Below are 18,853 nucleotides of genomic sequence, written 5' to 3' on the forward strand. Positions count from 1 at the left end.
TCTTTAAAAAATAAGTATAAATATCATACCAATACCTGTTAAAATGCCATAACTCAGCCACCTATGTGAATCATTGGTCTGTTTGGTGTTTTCGCTAAATCAAGCATGCCAGCATGAGCAGCTTTTTTCTTTTTTACCTGTCCATTTTAGATGTCAACCAAGTAATAATATTAGCTACATGTTGGTAACCTTGTAAAGAAAATTCATAATTGAATAGATTCCTTGAATGAATTTGTTATAAGAATTAATGTCATGTCCATCAAATCAAATCTGCTATTCTAGTCAACACTGATCTAAAGTATCTAACAATAATAATATTGTTAAATATGTGTAGAAGAAAACTTCATTCGAAATGGAAACAATAAAATGCATTGCAAAAGTCATTATAGCAAAGATGTGAAACCAATTACAACATGACCAAAACTTTCCAACAAGGTATGTGCTTTATTGAGACATTTAATTTCAAGTAAGAATATACCACGTACCTTACAATCATCCAAAATGAACCTCAACTCTATTTATATTTATATACCTACTTTGAATTTCTAAAGGAAGAAAGCAAACAAATTTCTCATTGGCGATATTTGAGAAACAAGTAATGAAAAAAATAATACATTTCATGTCTGTCAACAACATTTTTATGCAAATATTGATTGAATGAAATAGCATATCCCTGCTAATTACGATGGTGCAGAAAACACAGACCAAATCAAATATATTCACGTAAAAGAAGTACTTTGTATGCAATCAACATTAACATAGATCACAACATATCTACTTATATATTTGTCACATCCCTATTTTTGCTTGATTATGAAATATTCCTTATAGCTGTTAGGAACCTCATGCAAAGTTGAGTTGATTGGTTAAGTTGATTGTTATGGTTTATGTGAAATGGAAGTGTTGGTTATTCGTTATAATTTCATGGGAACTTGGAATAATGGTTTCGTTATGATGTTATACCAAGGGCAAGTAGTTTAGCTAATATGATTATTCGATTTTGATTAAACAACTTGGATATATGTGATTACCTTGATAAACGTTTTTCACAAGAATGCGATGAAGGGGGGAAGCATTGCTAGAAGAGGAAAGGGCATGAGGGCACCAACTACCATTCAGCTAACAAGTATGGGTCCTAAACCATCTTGGTCAAGGGAAAACCGGACTAGGCAAGCAAGGTGTGTGTGTGTGTGTGTGTATATATATAATTAAAAGAAATTTATAAGCATAAATCAAACAAAGAATAATTGTTATATATACTAATAAAGTATTATTATGATAAACATATGGAGTAAAAATATTATTTTCATCTTATGCTGATATTTTAATTACTATTTCCAACTTTGGCAATGTTTTTAATATTATTTCATGTCATCGGCCTTTATATTTTCCAATGGTCATATTTGTCTTTTATAATTTTCATCGGGCCTTTATACCATTTGTGTTGTCATATGTATTATCAACTGTTTTTTAGGCTCTTGAGCATAACTCATGATGTTGCCATCTTCTCTATCTTGCTCATAATCGAGCATGCCCACGAAGAGCAAGAAGCCAATCTTTTTTATGCAATTCATTATATATCAGTGGGGGCATTCACATATGCTAGATTTTTGGCAATTTCATTTTCCATTTGTAGGCTTCATTCATAGTTCTATGCTCCATATCTGCAATAGCATTTCATATTACTTTGTTACGAATTTGTACATGCAGTGTCGTGCACCATAATTGCAATAGCATTTTCATACTACATAAGCTTTGCTGCAAATTGCACATTCAGTGTTGTGTTTCTCAATGTTATTAGCATTCATATCTCAATGGCCTTTTTTTGAGATTGCACCTACAGTGTCGTGGGCCTGCACATGAGATTTCTTACATAATCAGCTTGCTCCTTGACCATGATTCATTTGTAACAGTGTTGCTAGAACCTACAGGCAAGGAGCCATACCAAGGAATCTAGTTTTAATTAGCACTTGAGGGTGATAATACCTCTATCAAGTCGTGCATTCTAAGTTTTTCTTGCCATTTTGTTATATTAAAAGGCTCTGGAAATTCTAGTTTGGAATTCTGAAATCAACATTGATATTAGATAGAACCAGATGGACTAGCTCCAAATTGAGTGCCTTGTTTGCATAAAGCATGCATAAGGATCAAAGTTAACTATTGCATATTGTTACGATTGTTCTTTCAAAACTTAAATCAGAATAGGAAGGATCTCTAACCCCGTGCAATACTTATTCAAGGGCATCTTCAATATGCCTCTAAGATAAGAGGAAGCACTCTCAGTGGGTTAAGGAAACTGATAATAAATAACATGAGATCATTGTGTAAATATTTGTCATAAGCCCAAGCTGGGCAATAAGTAATTGAGTGTGATAAATAGTATTTGTTCAAGGATATAAACAACCATACTGAGGTTCATCAAGGATGATCAGCAAGGTCGAGATGAAGAGTGTGGGGCTGATAGTAAACGAACAATGAGTTATAGCTGCAAGAAAAGGCAAACTAATCAGAAATAAAATAAACAATTAATGAACTTAAACAATATTGTAGATTGAGTCAGCTCATGGTGATCAAATGGTACTATTCTTGTTGTCAAATTGTGGGGTAGGTTTAGTTGCATGCTTGTTGCTGTGATCACTAGAGGTCAGGGTTGCTAAAATTTGGATAGATGGGTTGATCGGAAGGACTCCATAGCCTAGCTGGCAGCCTAGCCAACACCCTAACACCAAGATGCTCAGTGGCAAGACAGGGGTGTCCCATGCCTAATCTGGGCAGGGAGGGCCTTTCTCAGTTGAGATTGTGTGGGGATACTTAAAGGGTGTTAGAAAGTAAAGTCCACCAAGATAACTGAGGGAGGGGGTGAATAAGTTATCCAATTAAAACAACTCTCAACATCTTTATTGATTCTGAAACATGTAAGAAGTAGATGCAACAACCATAGAAAGATAACTGTACACAATAACACCAGATTTGTTAACTAGGGAAACCCTTGATCAAAGGAAAACCCCTAGTGGGAATGATGCCCAAAAGATGATGCACTAATATAAGAGTTCCTTGTGAAAGGATGGACCCTATTAGGAGTCAATTAAATACAATCTACACATATGAGTCCTAATTAAGAGACATAGAATACTTGTTAGGAATTGTGCCAACCTTGTTAGGAGTTGAAGGGAAGATAGAATAACCCATTGTCCAAACAACTTCTGTACTATCCTCCCTGAATAATACAAATGTTAGTTAACAATTGTCCAACAATAGCTTATCTTGCCAAATACAGTTCCGTGTAAGCTCACCGTGCCTCAACTACACCAATCTCTACTCTGATCCAAAAGGCAATTGCATTCAAGCTCGTATATTACAATATGATCTCACTAATGATTACAACCAAGGAAAACATTTTCCCTTTATACCAAGTCCTAAAACAAATTATTGAGTCGGCCTTGAGGCTTTCCCAATATACAATAATAATATAGGAAAATCTTAAGATATTACATTACACGTTACATTACAATATTACACCTTTTCATAATTACAAGTAATTTGTCGGCTTGCAGTCTTCTTCACTTGTTGACCATCAAATTATGCTCACTTAACCAAAGCATCTTCAACATGTCTTCTACCTTTTCCTTAACTCACTCAACCAAATTCCATCTCTGTTAGGAGACAAAATCCGAATATCAATACCCACTTTCCAGAAACACTATCTAAATGTTGTCTTTACCAAATCCTTCATAACTCTATACACTCTTCATATTTATGTATGCGCACATAGTTGTAGCATCTAGACACACTGTAGAACATCTCCTCAAGTGCGCATAAACTTATCCTCAGTCCTCGAGCCGCGCAAAGCCAAACTCTGTCTACTTCTCTGCCAATTTTCACGGAATAACAAGTATGTTGACAGCAATGACAAACTCTCTCATGAATGCAACATATAACCACTGGATCACGTCTTAAACATTGCTAGGACACCCCCCAATAGGAATACCATCAGATCTCCCCCTTTGGCATTGATGGCAACATAGATGAAAAACATCCAAGTTCCATGAAAACCAAATATATCTCTTATGTCTCTGCTCCCCCATTCATGCTACCCATGAATGCCATCATACAATAACCAACATGCACAAGGAAGGTGTTATTCCCCCATACATCAGCATCTTTTTAAATCCTCTTCATCAATCATCATGAATCTCTCCCTCACACACATCTCTCCCCATAAAATGATCTTTTTCATGGGATGTATCAAGTATAATGTACTCATCTCTCCCTCAAAGGATAATCTTCCATAGGATGTTTTTCATGTACTATCTGTCGCCCATTGACATCAATGACAAAGGCATCATTATGTCAATTCTCTCAGTATGATCTTTAATAAGCTCAAGTGTCCAAAGACATTGTTAAATACTAGTACCAAGAATCCTTCATGACTTGGCTCAAATATAGATACTCCCCCATAGGAGAAGCATAAAAAATCCAGTCCAGATAAAGAAATAGTGCTCTATTACCACTAGACTAATGCAATCTCTGCATGAACTGCTTAAAAGTAGGTTGGGGCATAACCGTAAGCATACCTCTTAAGTACCCAAATGTGTCCATAGCCAAAGGTTTTGTAAATATGTCTACTATCTGCTCCTTTGTGCTAACATACTCCAATCTGGTCTCTTTCTTTGCAACTTTCTCTCTCAAAAAGTGATAATAGATATATGCTTTGTCTTTGAATGTAACATTGGATTCTTTGACATACTCGTTGTACTTGTATGATAACAGGCTTTGTAAACTCAATCCCAATATCTCTTAACATTTGCTTCATCCAAATAGTCTGATTACATACTCTATTTTTGATGTACTCTATGAGATACGATATTGTTTCTTTCTTAGCCAAGAAACGAATCTTCCTCACAAGAAAAATCCTCCACCACTGGTGCTCATTTGTATTTTACATTTCTTAACCTCCTAAATTTTAACTTTTAGCTTATATCCTAGATCAAAAATATTTAGCAATCAGGACCAAAAATTGGCTGACAAGTACAATTTATTACAAAATATAGGTCTTATCCCAAAAGGGAAATCACCAACCACACAACTAAGCAAACTAATGCTTGCGAACATAAGGATAGGTCCACACATGATCCAAGAAGATCTCTCTAAAGCCATAGGATGTCACATAATCATATGAACCTCGCTGAAGCCAAGTTTTGTACGTTTATGCCAACATAAAGCAAGCCTCGAGCAAAGATGAAGGATAACTTTCCCGCAAGATGAAATTAATTTCTACAAACAAAGGGCAACAATCCATGATAGGTCCACATTAAGGAACCAACTTCGCAGAAGGAACAAACATGAACAGCAAGGGTTGTCCCACGAACAACAAACTAGAATAGAAATAAAGTAAATATTTTTGGTCAATGCAATATTCCCAAGAACCAAAGATGCTCCTGCATCAGTATGGTATCTGATGTAAATGTATTTTGCATTTTTGAACTTTTATAAATTTTGGGCAATATCGGAAGTTTTCTTTTTTCAATTCTTTCCTCCTAGTGCCCACATCGAACTAAGAATGTAAATTTCTTTTTTTTTTTAAACAGCCTTACCCATTATCTATCAAAAGAAAATAAATGATTGCGCTCGTGAGTAGTGATTTCCATTTTTAGTCAATTGTATTGTGATTCGCCAACAAAATTGAGCTTCTTCAGCAAAGGTAGTTTGTGGTGGACCTGTGCTTCTAGTGCCTACACAAATGATGAATTGGGTTTGCATCCAATCCTTCAAGAAGCTTGAAGGTCTCTGTCCTCAAGTTCTGTGAATGAAAGTTGATAGCTTCCCGACTCGTCACATTCTTCTACTTGTCTCTTCAACTTTAGTTCTCATTTTTTAAATTGTCCTTTTTCCACTTAAGAGAATAATATGACCTTACAATAATAAAGTGACTTATTAATATGCAATTTAATTTAAAAGTCACTTTATTAAAACTATTTGATCTTCAAGCTTTTAAAAAAATAACCAATCAGACTCACTAAACCATGTGTGATAACTCAACAAAAAGATGTCGGCAATACGCTCCAAGTCCAACTTTGAAAACTCAAATATATGGAACCTGTTAACTTAATATAAATAGTAAGTATTCAAAAACCCTGCTAAATCAACTCTCATTGGCCTGATATTGAAACTGCCAAGGCTAATTCTCTCTTGAATCCTTGAAATGTCAATGGTTAGTCCACAAGACCAAGCCAAATAGGGCTAACAATTGATCATGATGAAAAAGCTGGAAAAAGGGGACATTATAGTCCTCCCTTTCAAGAGATTGCTTGCCCTCATGCAATTTGCAATTGCATGTTGAATTCAAATACCTAGATCCCAAATAAACCTCAAGAGTGTTGCTCTACCATACAACTTCTCAACTCTGATTAAAAAAACATTTCTAGAATTGTGAGGCCACTCACGAAACCCATGCTGAAGTAATGTACGGGGCAAGTCAATACCAAGTGCCCAGCTTATCATGTAATCATGGTTGTCAAATATGAAGAGGCTGGAGTATCCCAAAAAGCTACCATAATGGAATAACTCCCCAACTACAAGCGATCTCCCATGGAAGTAGTTAACACCTACTATGGGCTTAAAATAAAACATATCAGCCCAACCTAAGTTGCTAATGTAATGCATGACAACTCTCATAGGTCTGAAAACTCTAAAGGGCATGAGACCAAAGCCAGGATGTGTTTTGCCATGGGAGCTCGGAAGAGACCACCTCATAAGACATCATGTCAATCATGATCCAAGTAATACTCATACAGTCATCTATTGTAAACTTGTCATCAACCGTTTGTCTCTAATTGCTAGTGTAAGAAAAATGAGCATTCCATCACACCCAACTCAGAGCAAGTGCACAAACTAAAGTTAAGAAGAGAAAATAATGGCTTAAATTATCCCAAAACAACATGAAGAATAATTGAATTTTGCCCAAGAAATGCCCTGCAACAAGTTGCACTAAAGTATACAAGTACTTTGAAGTCAACACCCACACTAGGAAAGAACTAGCACAACGATAGACAACCTGAAATGCCACTGAATACATAGAAATCACAGGTAAGGAAGCAGCTGAATAACTCATGTCTCTAAATAAAACATATCTACAAACCATCCTCAACCCAAAACCACTCATCTGATGAACCAATGAATTTTTCCTGCACACCTGTGGCTCCAAATCTGAACTCATGTGTAGGCTGATCAATTGGGCAGCAGTACTAATCCTAGAAACTAGTCTACCACTCCAATTCTGTGACCATCCCTAATTGCTAGAAATTGTATCTAGGCCCCAAAACACGCATTCACTTTCATTCTCACCACTAGAATCTGAAAATTCTTCCCCATCTAGCTTGAAGAGTGGATTATCAAAGGTCCAATCCACATCCACCTCAAGTAAGGAGTTGTCAACCAATTGAAAGTTATCCAACTCATAATGAGGTTATGATTAATTCAAAGATTTGTTACCTACTCAATTGGGGCAGCTATCCAAGTCATAAGTCTGTTGTATGCTATTATGTTCCTTAATTACTTCCTGGAAAAACTCGGACCATCCTTTGTCATCCTGTTCCCTGTATTGAGTAGTGGCAACAATATGATTTTCTACTTCCAAAAGAGTAATTTGTGTATGCTCTAATATTTCTCTTGTATCCTTAAGATCTTTAATGAGCCCATTAACATCACCCTCCTTTTGCTCCAATTTATCAGCATGTACTTCAGCAACCTTCAAAATATGATCCTTGTGTGATAGAAAACACATATAATCAGAATAGCTTCAAGGGCTACTCTAACCACCTGCAAGTCAGCAATAAAAGAATCACCTTCCATTCCCATTTGCCTCCTTTCCATCTAAGCTTCCCTGTAGAGATCCTCATTGGTTTTGTGAGTATCATCATAACTCACTAAAGCTGCAACAACCATATCTTCAATAACTTTAAGCTGATACTTCAAAGCATGCCTCTCATTATTGTCATTTTGAAATGCATTTTCTGACTGGACATCCAGATCACCATCGTGCATTAGTGAGTTGCTGCTATAAAGGACCTATAAATCATCCCCTTCACAAGTGTTATCAATGCCATCATAGGCCTCCAAACCCCTGTTTGATTGATCTGCATGCAAAGTCAAGGCTGATGCTACTCATCATTTTCAAACAATTTCTCATGATATGAAGTTTTATAAACTTTTTTGGAAACATCTTGAGATACCAACTTGCTCTCACATAGAGTGAGACTATCCTCAATAGAGTGTGTGCCAATTACAACCTCAAAGTCACCGATGTAGAGATTTGTAGAAACCATACTGCGAACAATATTTGAATCCATTTCGCACCAATAGTTATGTTAATTTGTTGGGGAAAATCTGTGAAATTCCTACCACCTTCATTGCTGGTCTGAGTTTCTTTGACTTCCTTCTCCTCATTACAATCCCCACAAACATGATTAAATGTCCAATTTTGCTAGCATGCAAAATCTGCTGTCTTCTCATTTTGTTTTTGCTCATTTCTGGAAATCTTGCAACCTATAAGCCCATTGATCTCAGCTTGTTTTCAGTCATATGCTCCTTGAACCATTCAATTTTATGTTCAACCAATCTTCTTGAGAACTCATAAGGAATAGGGGGTACAGCTTGGTCCTTCCTCCAAATATTTAACAAATTTAATTAAATTTGCTTGCATATTTCATCATTTTCATCAAGGATTAAGGATATCATGGTGTGCATGCGAGCCCTTACATGTCTGGATGATGCTTCCTGATTTCAGCCAAGAAGCATTGAAATATTTGAAGAATCAAATCATTACCAAGGTCAATCATAATGGTAAATTACCTAACCTCTCACATAATTTCTAAGATCTTAACCCTCTTAACAAAGACAGGGCTTTTGTCGTCATATAACCCTTGAAAGCTTTTCATAATCAGCTGCAAAACTTTCTTCATCACATCATCATTATAAGGTGCTATAGGAGTTGTTATCCATGTGATCTCACTGAGACATGAAACAATTGCAAGCCTAACATCTTTTTGTAGATGTTCCATAAACTTTTATTGAACCAAAACAACCATTGAAGACTCCAAGGCCCAATTACGAAGTCACCAATCTGTTAAGTTTTCAGATTTTAGGGCAGAGAATGGTGAATAATTACTTGCATATTATGTTTTGGTGTGTTCATTATTCACCACCCAACACATATAATATATATAAGAGATGAATAGGTGCGACTTCCAAAAGACATGACACTTCAAATGGGGCCAATTAAGCTTTCCCACTTAATTGAATTATAATATAATAAAATAATATATTTCATATTATTATTATTATATTGCCGTTAAATATGTAGCCACTCTTGGCTTACATTTGCATATTTAATTATTTATTGTTGATCTTTGCCTTAAAGGCCACAAACATTAACATAATCTGCCTGATCTACTTTGGACAAATATGAGAACACCATCTAGGTATTCATGGACTCCAACTGTAATCCGATTATAGAGTCGATTCCCTGTCTCTATTTCTTTATGCAAGTATCTTAACTATTCACCATTAAATATGTCATTGAATTCTTTTGAGAACACATTGTTTTTCAGCTTTTCCATTGTCTTTACTTTGTTTTCTGATATAAAGTGTTCCACCAGCTAGCAAGGACTTTGTCTCTAATGAGTTTTGTAAAGTTCAGCACATGAATGACCAGCCCTTTTGCTACTAATTTTTTTGCAAATCACCACTATTGGAGCATTTTAATAAACAGTTTAAATTCAAAGTCCAAAAATGATATCCACCATAAATGATATTACCTTATGATGACATTGGGAGTAAAGGCATGTCCACAAATATCACGTTTCATGACATTCACCATACTCGTAATATCTATCATACTATGTGCACAGGTATCATGATGCCTACCATAAATATATCTTCTCATGGCATATCCACCGATACATAATATCCAACATGAAATATTTCAGTAAAATGACTTATGTCGTCATCCATTAATATCATTTTTCAGGATATCCACTACTCAATTAGTATTACTGAAGAGATATTAATTATCATGACATGTCCACGGATATCAAGTTACATGATATCCATCATGATAATAAGATTTAGTTATTGCAAAGTCGTCACCTCACAATAACAATCAGAAATACAAGAGTTCATCATTGGAAGGTTGTCCACCTTTAATGATGCTCACAGGGGCCCATAAAGTCATGAATGACAATAAAAGGGTTTTCTCATAAAACATCTTTAGAGTACATTACAATATTGTATTGTTGAGACTCAATCTCAAATAAAATTACACTTCTATCCTACCAAGTTTACCTCTCAAGTATTCTACCTTTGTTTTGGAGAGTGGCTTGGCGAGAATGTTTGTTGTTTTCTCTTTTGTGCTAATATATCGGAACTAGATGGCATTTCTCCCCACCATGTCTCTAACATAATGGTAGGGTATCTCAATATGCTTTGATCTATCATGAAATTATGGATTTACAAAATGTTTCATACAACTTTGGTTATCTTGGTGAATGATAGTGGCGGGCAAGGATTTTCCAAATAATCCTACAAGAAGTTCCCTCAGCCATGCAGCTTCTTGAGTTCCCATGGATGCTGCAACATATTCTACTTTTGTGGAGCTTTGTGCAACTGAAGATTGTTTCCTACTAAACAAGGAAATCATAGCTGATCCTAAGTTGAAACAACATCCTGAGGTGCTTTTGTGATCAACTATGCCGGAAGTTCGAAACCATCCCATCGGGGGCAACCCCCAGTTGTTGCGGATGTTAGTTGTGAGAAGTCTGATCAGTTGCGGATATAGGCATAGAGTGTTGTGTACCAGAGGTAGTGGGAGCAGGTGTTGGCTGTGAGGCTGTCTTGGTGGATGCATAGAGAGCTCGGGAGGAGCTGATCATCCAATTGGAGGCAGTGCAGCGACACTTGGCTCGGGGTACCGAGGAGTTGGACAGAGAAAGCATCACGGGTGGCTATCAAGGTCAGCTTGAGGAGACAGTATTGTGTTAGTAGAGACTACAAATGCAACGGGATGAATGTAAAAGTTGTGTGGCAGAAGCAAATTTTTCTTGTTGTAGTTAGTTCGTTAATGAATTTTGTTTGTTAATTTGTCTCAGATATTTTGTTAGTCGTCAAGAGACGACTATTTTTTTGGGGGGGATGGTGTCAGCCGACTGGATGGTTTCGGTGGTGTTTCTGTAGCCGACGGATTGACTGTCGTCGGTGTTTTGTATTTTGTAGCCAACGGGTAAATAGTTTGTAGCGGATGTAATGTTGTGGCCGACAATTCCTTCGGGAAGGTTCGGCGGTAGTATTTATATCCCGTCTGGGATCATTGTAAAGCATGAATCATCTTCTATTACTAATCTTATGAAGCATAATGTATGTTCTGGCATATGCGAATATAATTTTGCTATTCTGTTCCATTGTTTGTATGTGTTGAATTCTTTACCAGTACGGTAAACAACGCCATCAGGTGTATAGTATTACATCTAAATGGAGCTGCCCATGACAAGTGGTACCATGGGTTAGTTTCTTTCAGGCATGATCAGATCACTTCCTATCAAGCGTTTGTGGATCGATTGATCAAGAGATTTGATAGGAAGGATTTAGAGGTGTACTTCTGTGAGTTGGATCAACTATAGCAATCTGGAGGTTTGGACAGATATAGCATGAGTTTCACAGACCGTTAGTTATGGTTTACGATATATCAGAGTGCAAACGTGTGATGTTATTTATTGGGGGATTGGTTGAGCCACTCTATAGATGGATGAAGTCATTGGACCCATCTTCTTTACAAGAGGTGATGACGAAGGCACGGGACTTAGAGTCATCTTCTCGAAGCAAGGTTGCTTCAAAATCTTTTGTTCCTCTGCCCATTGATGAGGAGTACCTGCTAGTTGTTGAGGACAGGGGGAAGTCAGCAAGGAATTTTGATGATACATCCAAAGAGGACCTAAGGAGACAGCTTTGCTATTGGTGCAAAGGGCCTTTGTCTAAAGGTCATGCTTGTCCATTGAGGCCAAAGGGAGCAACGAACTATGGCATGTGGGTTTATACTAATATTATTGAGGGAGAGTCATCACAACAGCCTGAGGATGAGGAAGGGGGGTCATCGTGGCAATAAAGTTTATACTGTGCTTTGCTATTGGTGGAAAGGGCCTTTGTCTAAAGGTCATGCTTGTCCATTGAGGCTGAAGGGAGTAGCGAACCATGGCATATGGGTTTATACTAATATTATTGCAGGAGAGTCATCACAACAGCCTAAGGATGTGGAAGGGGAGGGTCATAGTAACAATGAAGTTTATACTGTAATGAGGATTTAGAGTCTTGTATTTGACTCACATGTTTAGGATTTGCATTGGGTGCAGAGTTGGTTTGTGCCTAAGTTGGATTGTTTGCAGGATAATTGGGTAGGTACAATGAAGGAGATTTTGTTGAGATCTCCTATGGACTTGTCTTCTAGTGATGTCCTAACTTCTACATCATCGGCACATGTGTTGGGTACTATTTTACAGGTCAAGTTATTGGTGCTGATGTTATTACTGGCATGTTGTTGGTTCAATTATGACAGGGATGTCACATGCTTCTTATGGGATACTGGTGAAGGAAGTGTGATGCTTGATTGCTTGAGGAAAAGCAATCTCGAGGAGGGAGGACTGTAATCTCCCCATTTTCGGCGAGCTTCTACAGATGATCAAATCAGTTCATTATAGCAACCCTCGTGAGCTAACAGGGTAATTTAGGGGTCTCAATGGTGGACTTACTATTTTTAGTCAATCTAATTTGGGCAGTTGCCATATTTTGTAGTGCAGATAGTGGCGCTGGGAGTCGGTCATCACCTGCATTGAATGAGGCTATTTATTGTGTGAGCTCATATTTATTAATTAATTATTAGAGTTAATATTATTACTAAGGCACTTTATTATTATATGTTATTAAGTGATGTGTTAGTGAAGCTTCTTAAGTGAAGTTTCGTTTGGGAAACAAATGCCTTCCGGGGATTATAAATAACAACTCATTGTGAAGGAAAAGGCATCCTATTACTATTTTCTTTTGATGATTTGGTGAGATTGTCTGAGATTATTGATTTATATGCCCTTGTAGAGGTATAAGGATTTTTAAGCTAAGAAGTGTTTTCGAATCACTGCTGAGGTAAAGTGATTCATTATATTCTGGATATTGATTGAATCTCCTTACTGTATTTGCTTGTGGCTGGGAGATATCTTTGTCGCTGAGAATTATGGAATTGTGTACGCTCTTTGCTATTCGGTGCTGAAAGTTGTGGTGGATGGAATTCTGAAGTTAAGCAGGTTTGAATCTATTTGTGCTGGGAGTGGCTTCGAAATTCAATTGCAAAATGAGAAGTCTATTGTTTGTAGCAAATCTGGAATTATTGTTACTCTTTATCCTTTGCTGAGCATTCAATTTAATTAAATTACCAACCCTGCGATCCTGTTGGAGTTTGTTCTGCTTTTTCTAGAGGTTGTCGTTCCATTCTAAAGCAGCGTTTGGAGTTGTTACAGGCCTACAATCAATTCCTAGTGGTCTGCATTTTAGATTTGAGGGCCTGCACTCAACAGAATAAGCCTGTGATTCAGTTCAGAGGATCAGCTATCTTGTAGACATCCTGCGTTAGGGAAATAAGAGGCTGGGTGAGAATTGCAGGGCCAGCATTACAAGTCTGAGGGTCCACATTGATCATCATTTTCTGACGCTGTAGTTCTGGAAGCTGAGATTGGGTTGCAAGACAGCATACAAGGAAGTTTTACATATTGTGATTGACAAAGAAGTCATCAGTGAATGAGGAAGCATGCTGGAAGTGGGTAGCACCTGCTGGGTGAATTGTGCATATCATTTCCAGGTTTCATTTTCTTTGTTTTCAATAAATGAAATGTCATTTGTAATGCATTTTGAGCAAACACTGAATGGTAGAAAAAGTAGATTGTTGTTCATCACTAAACTGGTACCATATATTGGCTAGCAGATTTGTGCAAGGAATTGGAATTAAATGTAATTGATTTCTATCTGGACATTACATAAACTGTTGATTAGTTCAAAACTAGAGTGATTTACCTAGATAGACAATAGCACAAATTGTTATCAGAGTATGCTTGCCAAATGTTCGATGAAATGTCAAACACTGTTTAGTGAGAAAAGTTCGAGTCTATCTATGTTATAACTGATCAGGGTTATTACAATGTGGGAGATTCCAGAGTTAAATCTTCCTTGATGGATGGCAAAATACTTGCTTCTTGTCTGTATGGATGCCATGTGATCATATTAAAGGTTTCCAGCAGTTAGAGAGGCTACATTGGAATCTTTGAATTTGTTAATGCCAATCACACTACACTGATTTAGCACCCAGATTGCTGTAACAAGCTTCTGAGTTGATTTTCATCACTTGGAACCTTTAAAAGGGGCACGAAACTCCAAAATATAGATCTGAGTTTGTACAAAGATTAGTAATCTATTTGGCGGGCTATAGGGATTGTTGGGTCATTTGGTGAATGCATTGTTTGAACCAAAACAAAGTTAAAGTGAGTTGGAATTAAACTGCAGTGAATTGCTTTCCAAGTTTGCACATGTTCATATCATTTCATTTTCAGATTAATAATAAATGCAATATTGTATATATTGTGTTGTTTTTTAAATAATGCAAACTTACTTTATCAAACTTAACTATGCAAATGATCTTAAAAAGAAATGCATTAAAACTGAAGACAAAACCAATCAGCAAACTCTAATTTTTATTCCTTTCTACCAGTTAAAATTGCAAGCATCATCACCCAAAAAAAGAAAAAAAATCAGTGGCATTCATTATACAAATTGAAAAGTATCTAGTTGATGCATACAAGGTTGACACGAATCTCGGAGTAATTATGTGTAATAACCCTCAACAGGTGATAGCTTAATTAAACATCAATTTTCCTTCACAAGATTAATGGTTTGACATTTTGTCAAACACTTTGCATGAAATCTCTATCTTGCTGTCTTTTATCTTTAGATTACTTCCGCTTGCTTGTAATAGTTCAAATTTAGTTTTGATGCATGCAAATGGTTATTAAATGTCCAAACAAGAAGTACAAATGCAATCAGCCTGTGAAATGTGCATCTACAGCCAATAGACATTTATACAAAAAATTGGCATGCAATCTAATGACTGAAACACATAACTACAACTCTCATGAAATTTGCAATTAAATAAAGAACCTGTAGGGGACTGCTGTAGATATCAAACTGCAGCAGATTTGTATGAGGAACAATGTACAACAGTATACTCCCTCCAACTTAAGGCAGATCGCAGTTATCATATAATAGACGCTACCCCAATAAAGAAAACATCAAACTCCAAAGGAAAACGTAGGTCTGCAACTTACAATTTCCATCTCCAAACCCTTACGAATCAGACGAATTCACTCACAAATATTAGTTTCTCTTGCACAGTTAATACAGTTGAGTAGACAAATCAAATTGCTATACTTCAACAGCAATTTGCACTACCAATTTTGGACAATCTTCCACTACACTTCAGCAGCAATTTGCACTACCAATTTCAAACAATCTTCCACTATACTTAAGCAGTGGATAACAAATCCTCAGAACAAACCCTTATACTTCAGCAAGGGCACAAATATCAAAACCTCAAAAAAAGCCACAAAGGCATCAAAAGAAAATATAATATCCAAGCGTGCTTTTCCTAGTGAAATAAGTTCATATTTGTAATGTCTTTGTTGACAAAAGTTTCCAAAAGAACTCAACTTCTGAAATTGTGAAAGTTTCCCAAAAGAACTCAACTATTGAAACTTTCCAACTTAACTCTTTTGGCAACATCTAATACTTGGCTTAGGCATAATATTAATGAAATAAATGGCCCCTTCCAATGATGACTCAACCCTCAACTTCCATGATATTATAAACTCAAATTATAACTTTATAATAAATCATTTAATGAATTAATAATAATTTGGCCACTAAGAATATTATAACTCCCAAAATACTCATCATTTAAATATGTCGTCTGAAATAGAAGTCACACCTATTATTTCTCCATGTGACCAAATGCACTTCCCAAAAATAGAAAGGATCCATCTCAATCAACACCCAACTTACCAATTAGTAAGTACACAAAATGAAGCCCAAATGAAGTCCGATCTGAGCCAAACGAAGATCAACTTGTAACTTACTAAATTGTGGAGAAGATAAGACCCTCCCAAGCTAAGCCACTACCTCAAAAGACCCTCTATCCACAATAATTAGCTTACGAGGATCACAATAATAGGCTAATCTCTCAAACTCTAATACTGGCAAAAATGGGGACATTACAATCCTCCCTCCCTAAGATTGCTTGAAGCAAAATGAACACCTTAGACCACCTGGATCCCAAGGGTAGAATTGTGTACTATCCCTACTATGTACAAGCAAGTCTCGTAGCACCAGTACCCAAATAATTGACATCAACATCAGAATCATCTGAAAACTGACTATAGGCGCTGAGGAAGGCAACAACACATTAGAACTCAACCCAACTGAAATACCAACTCTAGCCACACCTGAGTCCCCTCAAACTGACACTCACACCCAACTGCACTATGTAGATGGTAACAACCATAGGTACTTGAAACACTACCACCAACTCCAACCTCTGCCAAATTGTCCTAGGTGTGTAGATATTACAAGGGGTCTAATTTACAGCTATCAATCCCATCTGCAAAAGATGGTGCTAAGCCATCCCATAGCGAATGATATGAAACTGGAGCCAACCCACATCGACGTGAAACCAAATCCTTTTCCTGTGGGTCAAAAGAAAAGTGATGAGCACTCCTCACAGTGTAATTCCGATAAAATCTCCCAATCTCTGTCAAGGGCTCATCATCATCAAACTGGAAATCAGAAGATAGCTCCAATCTTTGACTCCGAACTACCAACCAAGTAGGATCCTGGGCAATCCTCTCAACAAACCCAACCTCAAAATTCCTACGGAGAAGCATAGTAGACAGTCTCTACAATCTTTCCCACCAACCTCTACTTTGCACGAGAGCCTCGGATGAGAGTACCCTCGGACACTCTATATGAGTCCTCTTGCACATCCAAACTCTCCAAAAGATACTCCATGAAAGACTATGTACAGTAGAAATTATATGTGGAAGCATCAATCTACTCCCTTGCAACCCACAACTGATCCCTTTGCAAATGTGGCACTACTAATTGTCCAATGGTACCAATTGTATAAAATGAAGAAATAGATTCGCTTCTGGCAAAAGGAAGCAAATCACCATGAGAGCTCGTCTCCACTGATGCTCTCACGTCCTCTGTACCTACTCCACCCATATGCTGGACGAATGTGTCGGCCACATTACCACGTCCATCATCCCCAACCATAAAAGCAAACTCACCACCAACCACAATATGCAACTGAACTAGATCTGGGGCTGGTGTGGTCCGAACATGCTCCAACTCCACAGTCACCTCATCCAATCGTGAATGTGACTCTTGAAGAACCAATTGAGTACACTGAAGAGAGTCCACAATCACCTCAAGCTCTTGGGTGAGCTCAACCATCTCCTCTTTCTCTAACAATGTCTCATAACAGGTGCTACCACACTCCAGAAGGTAATCCCTGTCAGCAACCAGCTACGAATAGTTATGCTTCAAGATCCTGACAGCCTCTCGAAGCGCATGAACCTCTGCTAGAGAAAGAGTACTATCAACGTGCTCATCAAACATAGGAGCACCCCAACCAGATGTAGCCAGCATCTGACGAATTGCATCATAATGCTCAAAAGCTGAAGAGATGTCACTTTCACTCACCTTCAACTGACTGGTCACATGATGCCTCTGTAACCCCTACCTCCTATGCCATCTCTTTGTTTCACTAACTACACTGTGATAGGAAACCAAATCAGAACTACCCACCACAAGATCACTCACTGCATGTGTGCTATCGACCTCGCACAACTCTGCATCCAAGATACAACTACTATATAGCTCAATCAACTCCTTATTTAAAGAAATGGAAGCTCTCGCAATATCAATATCACTGCATGTCTCAGCTTCCACCTCAAAAGATACATCATGTGAACACTGATCCTGGGACCAATCCAAAACCCCCTCGGAGTCATCAGTTGATACCTGGCAAGGGATATCATACCCGATGCAACTCATAGCATCATCAAATGTGTCCATACTATTTGCATCCACGTCTCCTAATAAAGCCTCAACTTCTGACACTTGACTCTGCACACATGACTCAACATCAGGTTGTACATCAATAATGTTGGAGCATGAACCACCATCTACTGACTCCGCTATAACGTCCAGATCACCAACATCACAACTAGGTGACTTCGTGCATGCCTTGGTCCCACATGAGGAAGTAGTTACCTCCTGCATTAGAGCAACACTATGATAGCTCACATACAAATCTCCAATAATAATCCCATCCTCGAGAGAGTGTGAAGTATCAGTAGTAACAACTACATCTATTGTCTCTACACTAACTGCAGCAACAGCTCTTGGAGCCTCAACCTGTTAAAGCTCAATGTTGCTATACTCTGCTACTAATACAACCACATGTCCCTATGAAATAAGTCCATCAACAACACTGTGGATAGGACTATCAGGTGTCGTACTAAATATAGGTCCATCTGCATCATGGACACTTGTCGAGGAAAACTCAAGCCTCCTTCTCGCCGATCTTCTAAAGGCAGAAAGCAAGTACCTTGCGGCTCACTCAACCGTCTCAGGACTTGACAAGCTCTCTGCCAACCTCTACTAATGAAGCTTAAGTTTTTCCATACTCTCCCTCAAGGCATTTCATTTCCTG

At 37.6% G+C, this 18,853-nt stretch overlaps 1 protein-coding gene across 25 annotated transcripts in view; it reads right to left on the reverse strand.

Moving 5' to 3' along the window:
- CNX2 (cofactor of nitrate reductase and xanthine dehydrogenase 2) overlaps nucleotides 1–18,853 on the reverse strand; it is a 130,160-nt gene that overhangs the window by 33,835 nt on the left and 77,472 nt on the right. For 22 of the 25 annotated variants that reach the window (XR_016362270.1, XR_016362269.1, XR_016362274.1 and 19 more), the window contains one exon: nucleotides 36–137. Coding sequence is in view for 17 of the 25 variants with exons in the window: in XM_089819971.1 (XP_089676097.1) it covers nucleotides 54–137 (84 nt within the window). In the remaining 8 variants the exon portion in view is untranslated. The remainder of the gene's footprint in view (nucleotides 1–35; nucleotides 138–18,853) is intronic. The other 3 variants (XR_016362272.1, XR_016362276.1, XR_016362273.1) reach the window with 1 other exon arrangement.

The sequence above is a fragment of the Cupressus sempervirens genome, chromosome 3, assembly GCF_028749045.1.
Source record: "Cupressus sempervirens isolate cs-2001-9-10 chromosome 3, ASM2874904v1, whole genome shotgun sequence".
NCBI classification, from domain to species: domain Eukaryota; kingdom Viridiplantae; phylum Streptophyta; class Pinopsida; order Cupressales; family Cupressaceae; genus Cupressus; species Cupressus sempervirens.